Raw genomic sequence first — 7,987 nt, 5'->3', positions numbered from 1 at the left:
GACTGTACGCAAAAGAAGCCCTACAACAGTCATCATAGCTATGTTTCAGGGTCCAAATTATTCACAGTTGTGGCTGTTCTGAATGTGTTTCTTTTGAATTCAACCTTCAGCTACCAAGTACAGTTTCACTTTCAAATAAAAGTATATTTGCTCACATGATGGGCTAGAAACTTCTACTAAAAATCTAATCAAACCACCTCATCCTTTCAGGACCAGAATGCACCTGTGAAAGTTCCCACGATGCACCTGAGTCTGGAGGTCCTGGCGTCAGCCTCCATCAAGAGAAAGAAACCCTGGCCTCAGCTGACATGGGTCGGAAAGGTACCAACAAACTTGTCTTATAAAACTGTGGTATATGATATGATGTGACTCTTGATAAATACACAAGGTCTGACCTTTTAATTTGATCATTCTACTTGTCAGCGATGACTTTGGATCATGTATATTTTTGTCTGAATGTCAGCATTGCCATAAAGAATTCTTTACATATGCATAGAAATTATGTATATGTTGTATATTTCCATGTTTTTCAGTTGATACTTGCCTCTCAAAATGTGCGAAATATCAGTTCAGATGATAAAAAATTCCAAGATTTTGCAACTGTTCCCAGATTTTTCTAGCTTAAACTTTGCGATTGTAATCGTTTTGTCAATAACAGCACTTAAAATCTCCCCACCTCAACCCTAAATCATTACATTTTACAGTCAAGTCTATATATAGCTAGCAAGTTAGAAAATATATGCCTTTAGTCAGTTAAGACTGTGAGTTGTAAAATCTTGTATGGTGTTCTATGCTGGAATTTTACTCATTGTTACCAACTGTATGCTGTGTGAATTTATGATACCGATGTTTAACCGTCTCCCTGCTGCTTAACTCTGTAAGCGTAACCAAAAGAGAATGGGGGTGCCTAGCCCAGTCTAGCCATTACTTCAGTGTAATAAATATAGAATAAAAGAACTAAAACACTTGATCACATTTCTTAAGACTCCATTTATCCACATCCTCAATTGTTCAGTAGAAGGAGAGCCTGTTACTGATGGACCATCGCCGTCTGAGTCTTCTCTACCTGCCGTCCGGGAAAACCAAGAGGAAGATCACCAAAGTCAACAAGATGCTTCCCAACACCTTATGTATGAACACTTCTCGCAATGGTGAGTCCAGTACCATTTATTTCAATAATCACTTTTCTAAAAGAAGGTTTGTCCCTGTGGTGCAAGCCGTAACGCAACCCCGCTGCTTTGCCATCTGGATCAAATTCCGTGGATCCTTGTGGTCGACTCGAGCTCGGACATGTTGTAAGGGATTGCATTCGTCTTTTCGGATGGTGACGTAAAGCCGGTGGCCCCGTGTATGAGGGAGCTTCGGGCGTAAGCCTCAAGCATCAAACCTCTGGACGTAAAATTAAAGAACCCAACACACTTATCGAGAAGAGTAGGGGTGACCCGGTGTGCTTGGCCAAAGACTCGAGCCGTGGCGAAGCCACATTGCACTACCACTACCTACTTGAAAAAGCATTACGCTTCACCTCAATTGAGGATGCCTGCTTTACCTTTTTCATTGGCAGGCTTCTAGGTAGGATTTATAGGGAGTCCAAAATTGAGGGGGGAACAGACTTCCCCAATGGGCTCGATGTTTTAACAATTACCCGGTACGTAGCTTTGCATGTTAAACAATTTTCATGCTGTCCCAGTGTCTGGTATGCGGACAAAAACAACAGTCACAGTATATATGTGGGGAACACATCATGTACATGTGTATGTAGTTACCAGGGAAACAGGGTGCCCTCTAGGTGTCCCCTGCAAAAGGAGGGTGTCTGATTTCTTTGTTTTCTTAGTGTAGGGCATCCAGAAGACGCCCTGACACCCTGCTAGCTAATATCCTGATTCCAATATCAGGCCCCAAACCACATAGACTGTGCTTGCCCTGTGGTGCTTTTTGCTCAAATCCGACTGAATTCTATGTGCACAGGTGTAGCAGGCAAGTATGTACCCCTGGAAAAAACACCTGGGTATGTTTTTTTCAGGGGTATATTCTGGCAAGATACACCTGTAATCAAAACTCCCGTATTTGGCTAAGCTATATGGTTGGCTCACAATGAACCTTGTATATTATACAATCATAGGTGTTTGATTTTTCTCCAGATTTTTAATATTTTCATAATTTATTTCTTTATACCTCTCGCAGGTTCTTACCTAGCAGGCCTCCTCACAACAGGAGAAGTGTTCGTATGGCACAAGGATACAGATCTACTGAGAACAACTGCCCCCCTCCCCAACATGGAGGACAGCACTGCCAGTAGCTCAAGAAGGCACCTTGTCTACATCTCCAATGAGGGAGGAAAGATCCTTGTCGTTTGTAAGGATGGAAAGGTTCACATCTGGCAGAAGGACGATCATTCCTCCCATTTGGCTTCACCTCAGAAAGCCACAGGAAAGATAACAGAGCTATCGGGCAGATGGTACAAAGTAGGGGGAGGAAAGACCCAACTTCCAGAGGTGGACTGTAAAGAGGTGGCTATCGATGCTGTGTTCTTTCAAGATCAGGTTTGGACATATTCTTGATTTCCTCTTCTAAGGAAAAAATGCTGTCTTTGTCAATGTGATTCAGTACCAAGGACAGTGGTGTCAGTGTGAATGTCATTCAGTAACAAGGGCAGTGTTGTCAGTGTGAATGTCATTCAGTACCAAGGACAGTGTTGTCATTGTCAATGTCATTCAGTACCAAGGACAGTGTTGTCATTGTCAATGTCATTCAGTACCAAGGACAGTGTTGTCAGTGTCAATGTCATTCAGTACCAAGGACAGTGATGTCAGTGTCAATGTCATTCAGTACCAAGGACAGTGTTGTCAGTGTGAATGTCATTCAGTACCAAGGATAGTGTTGTTAGTGTGGATGTCATTCAGTACCAAGGACAGTGTTATCAGTGTGGATGTCATTCAGTACCAAGGACAATGTTGTCAGTGTGAATGTTATTCAGTACCAAGGACAGTGATGTCAGTATGAATGTTATTCAGTATCAAGGACAGTGTTGTCAGTGTGAATGTTTTTCAGTACTAAGGACAGTGTTGTCAGTGTGAATGTCATTCAGTACCAAGGACATTGTTGTCAGTGTGAATGTCATACAGTACCAAGGACAGTGTTGTCAGTGTCAATGTCATTCAGTACCAAGGACAGTGTTGTCAGTGTGAATGTCATTCAGTACCAAGGATAGTGTTGTTAGTGTGGATGTCATTCAGTACCAAGGACAGTGTTATCAGTGTGGATGTCATTCAGTACCAAGGACAATGTTGTCAGTGTGAATGTTATTCAGTACCAAGGACAGTGATGTCAGTATGAATGTTATTCAGTACCAAGGACAGTGTTGTCAGTGTGAATTTCATTCAGTACCAAGGACAGTGTTGTCAGTGTGAATGTCATTCAGTAACAAGGACAGTGTTGTCAGTGTGAATGTCATTCAGTACCAAGGACATTGTTGTCAGTGTGAATGTCATACAGTACCAAGGACAGTGTTGTCAGTGTGAATGTTATTCAGTACCAGGGACAGTGTTGTCAGTGTGAATGTCATTCAGTACCAAGGACAGTGTTGCCAGTGTGAATATCATTCATACCAAGGACAGTGGTGTCAATGTCATTGTTATTCAGTAGCAAGGACACTGATGTCAGTGTCAATGTCATTCATTACCATGGAGATTGCTGATTAAAAAAGCATTACGCTTCACCTCAATAAAATTTGAGTGCTTCACCTTTTTGTTCCCCATAGGTCCAAGGCAACTGTTGCAGGTGTTCCTTTGTGTTTAACAATGGAAGAACCTTTACTGTGTCAACTGCCATCCTTCACTGGCACGAAAAGGCAGATTCTTTGGCCTACGGGTAAGTTTTAAATGATAATTTATAATTGTTTAAATCTCAAATTGTTCGGAAGTAAAACTAAAAAGACCAATTGCAATACAGTCACAAGTGACCACCTCTACATAAGGACCAACCTACTACAAATGTGACCACTTTTTGGTGGTCTCTTAGATAGTTTTTACTATTTAGACAAGCATTAACAATTCTGTGTATAGTGACCACCTGTCAACATAGACCAGATTTTATCAGTCCACTGAGTGGTCTTCCTTGGCAATTTGGACTGTACACTCTTCTATATTTATGGAACATTACATTTTTTAGTTAGAAGGATGATACATGTAAATGAAAAATTTCTGTATACATAAATCGGTATGAAAGAAGAATAACATTGAGTTTTTACTACTGGATCACTGAATTTTAATTAATCTCAGACATTTCAAATGCCCATACGAGGTTTTTCTTCTTTCAATCTCAGGCATTTTAAACGCCCATCCGACATTGTTTTTTGTTTAAAACTCTGAGATTAAGGTTCAGTAATCCAGTAATAAAGACTCAATTTTATTCTTCTTTCATGCGACCTGGATGTCTGATATTCAAAAATGTATTAATTGGTATGATTTGAAATTTGTTCTTTTTCTCCTAGGCCTATGCCATTTTCTGTGACATGGATGGTGGCACAGCGCCCTCTAGCGGCTGCAGTACCAGACAGCACACTGATCAGATCCAGGGGTGCATACCTGGCCTGTTACACCAATGACGGACAGGTGCTAGCTGTCGCATGTAACCAATGGCAGCCAAAGGATACCAAGGTATTGTAAAAAATTGGCTTAAAATTCCCACCTGTATTACATCAGGCTACCACGGCTTTGTCCATGCCCTGACCATGTGCCCCCTTACCCTAGGGAACAGATCTACTGACAAGCATAAGATTCTGATTGACAACTGCTAGGTCACATGTGGCCACAGTCTTCAACTTTGACCTGTTTGAAAGTAATTTCCCTCCTAGCCTTAGGAAACCTTAGAATGCCCATTTTTAACTTAAAACTCTGCAAAACTCCACACGGTGGTAGGCTGAAACCTCCCTTGCAATGCTCCCCCTTCAATTTTCCCCCAGAAAACACCCAGTCTACCATAGTTAACAGCGACATTGAAAACTTGTGTTTCAGGTTATGTTTGTGTCTGTGTTCACATCCACTGCTGTTGAAGCCAACATGAGTAGCTGTGGAGCCAAAACATGCGACCTTCCTCCGAAGATACTCAGGTACTTTATGTCTTAGTTGGCACATTCATTTTGTTTGTATCGCATACTTGGTGAACCGCCTTATGGCGTAACACACCAGGTTTGTACTGAAGAGTACAAGCTGCATATCCAGACAGATATATTTGATCCACTCACTCCATTCTTTTAGTTTTACGTGCTTGAGGCATGGCTCTCCTCAAACACGGGACCTCCATTTAACGTCCTGTCTGAGGGACGTCCCTAAAGCCCAAATTATTGTGGCCCCGTCACAAATTTTTTGATAATTTTCCCTTGCGGTCAGATCACACTGCTTTTGAAGCCCAGATGAGCAGGTAATTAGAAATCCCAGTGTTGTCAATGAATTAAAATGCAATGCACAGTTTTGTGAAATAATTGAAATGCATCAGAAAAAGATTTGCATTGATAGAATGATGGCTAGCCTGATATTAATATTGAAGATGTCTTGAAACTGTTTCTTTAAGAACCTACTGGATCTGTGGGATGAGGTGGACGTGTGATGACCTGTTGCTGGTCTGCATCACCAAGCGAGGGTCAGTGGTCATCTTGACCCGTCTGGGAGAGCCTGTCACGCTGACCACTCACGGCTGCTCGGTTGAGATGGGACCCAGTCTGTACCTACCTCTGCACCCTCTCATCATGTACAGGTAACTGTTCATTACAGGTCGTTTTTGGTAACACCTCAGGGATGGGACCTGGCCTGTACCTGCCTCTGCACCCTCTCATTATGTACAGGTAACTTATTCATTACAGGTCATTTTTGGTAACACCACAGGGACGGGACCCAACCTGTACCTGCCTCTGCACCCTCTCATTATGTACAGGTAACTATTCATTACAGGTCGTTTTTGGTAACACCTCAGGGATGGGACCCGGCCTGTACCTGCCTCTGCACCCTCTCATTATGTACAGGTAACTATTCATTACCTCCTTAAAAAATGGGGGTATAGTTTTTGGTCTGTTGGACTGTGTGTGTTTGTGTGTGTGTGTGCGTGTGCGTGTGTGAGTCTGTGTGTGTGTGTGCGTGCGTGCGTGCGTATCCAGCGAGATATCTTAAGAACCTATAGATGGAATGTGACACTATTTGGTATGCGGGTAGATGTTGTGGACTCGATGGTCAAAGTTGGTTTTGGGCCTCCTGGTGGCCGACCTTGGTACTGCAGCAAAACTTCCTTATATTTGGTCCTGGACATGCTGTGGTCTACAGGTCGTTTTCCATAACACTTAAGGGTGGAGCCTACAATGCTGGAAATGCTTTTTTTTCTGCACACAGTAACATAAATTACATACCATTGCACATTTCCATTCTTTGTTTGCTTTCTGCTTCTCAAAAGAACGTTTTTTCGCGAGTTGCGGTACCAGGTTCCGAACAGACTGTCGTGTTAACTATGCTATCATTGTAACAAGTGTAATATATTTTGCTGTAACATTGATGTATATTGTGAATAAAATGTGAAAAAAAAAACTATGCTATCATGAGCCGAAATTAACTTGATTACCTGGTGACAGGAATCAAGAACTGGTGTACTAACTTTGCGTGTTATTGTGTCTCTCTATCCCAGCCCAGGTCAAGAAAACATCCACCCATCTAAGATAGCCTCCCAATCCTCCCCTCCCTCCACCTCGGAAATCGACCCGCTAAAACAGCGATTCTCTATCGCCACCCATCCCCGCCTTCCCATCATCCTCTGCTCCGACGGGTACATGGTGACCGTGATGCAGCTCCCGAGCAATCTTACGACGCCAAATGTCTTGAAGACACTCTGCGTAGAGGCAAACCAGGTGCTCTCGAATCTTGGCGTTCGGCCGATGTTAGGAGCCACCTTGACAAGGGTGTTTGGTCAGAGCAGTTTTGGTGACAAGGGAAAGAGTGTAACGCAATGGAGAAAAGTAGGAACAGGACTTAAGATGTTAAACATGAACAGGACAGAAGAGACAAATAGTTTCACAGGCGCAAAGAGTTCGACCGTAAAGAAAGGAGGGCTGCCGAGGTACTCTTTCGAAGAGCCAACGGACAGCGGGGATCTCAGCCAATCAGAGAGCGACGTATCCACCGTTGGCGCAAACGTGAGCAAACCGGGACTCGCAAGTGGCGATGAGGGGAAGATATTCTTCGGAGACCACGATTTGGTGAACGAGACCGTAGTTCGCCCGGAGAAAGCGAAAACGCCACTAGAACTAGCCGAAGGTGTGTCATCTACTCTACTCTGTGCGTGGGGGCTGAGCCTGTCATACAGCGGTCAGTGGACTTGGGAGCTTGAGGTCATCACCAGACACATAGCGGACTGTCTGGTCAAGCTGGTCAGCCATCTCCTGCAAGATGAGGGAGTGAGGGCAGAGAAGAAGAAGAAAGGAAAGACAAAGAAGGAACGATCGGGAGTTTCGAAGGCGCTAGTGTTGTTCCGACATGCCTTGAATATGACCAACTGGGATTCGGTTCACCAGCACTGTTTACCTTGTGTAGTGAGGATGGTTCATGGGGTCACAGGTCATCTGCTTGGAAGGGTCAGAGGTCATGACATTCGGGTCAGAGGTCAGCTGGAAGCCCTGGCAGGATGTCAGCATCTACTGAGGTTTGCAGAAGAGAGGCTGAACAGGGCCTACCTGTGGAATTCTGGGATAGGTGGAAAACTTGGACATGGAAGGTAGAGATCATCATTCTATAAACTTGCTTGTTGTCATGGCAACACAACTGCAACCATTTATGTTTTAAGCCAGAATTTATTATCAGATTTCAGCTCCAATGTTGTATTGTTTGTTTATTTTTCAACAGTGGCACAGAAAGACTTGCAGACGCAGGGAGTAAGGTCCAAGGCAAACCTGGCCAAAAGTATGTTACGTTTTCATTGTACTGTAATTGTGAACTTGTTTTGTGCCCAT

At 43.4% G+C, this 7,987-nt stretch overlaps 1 protein-coding gene across 1 annotated transcript; it reads left to right on the top strand.

The window, feature by feature from the left end:
- The first annotated feature begins 208 nt into the window (after positions 1 to 208).
- LOC136438679 (ciliogenesis and planar polarity effector 1-like) lies at positions 209 to 7,756 on the top strand. Its single transcript, XM_066433593.1, has 8 exons — positions 209 to 321; positions 1,016 to 1,151; positions 2,185 to 2,543; positions 3,761 to 3,870; positions 4,493 to 4,658; positions 5,016 to 5,110; positions 5,572 to 5,754; positions 6,670 to 7,756. Exons 2-8 carry the CDS (start codon positions 1,037 to 1,039, stop codon positions 7,754 to 7,756), a joined length of 2,115 nt encoding a protein of 704 aa, XP_066289690.1. The 5' UTR covers positions 209 to 321; positions 1,016 to 1,036.
- The last annotated feature ends 231 nt before the right edge of the window (positions 7,757 to 7,987 follow it).

Source organism: Branchiostoma lanceolatum, chromosome 7 (assembly GCF_035083965.1).
Source record: "Branchiostoma lanceolatum isolate klBraLanc5 chromosome 7, klBraLanc5.hap2, whole genome shotgun sequence".
In the NCBI taxonomy this organism is placed as follows: Eukaryota; Metazoa; Chordata; class Leptocardii; order Amphioxiformes; family Branchiostomatidae; genus Branchiostoma; species Branchiostoma lanceolatum.
The sequence above is the reverse complement of the archived record's forward strand: the minus strand, read 5'-3'. Positions and strand labels throughout refer to the sequence as shown.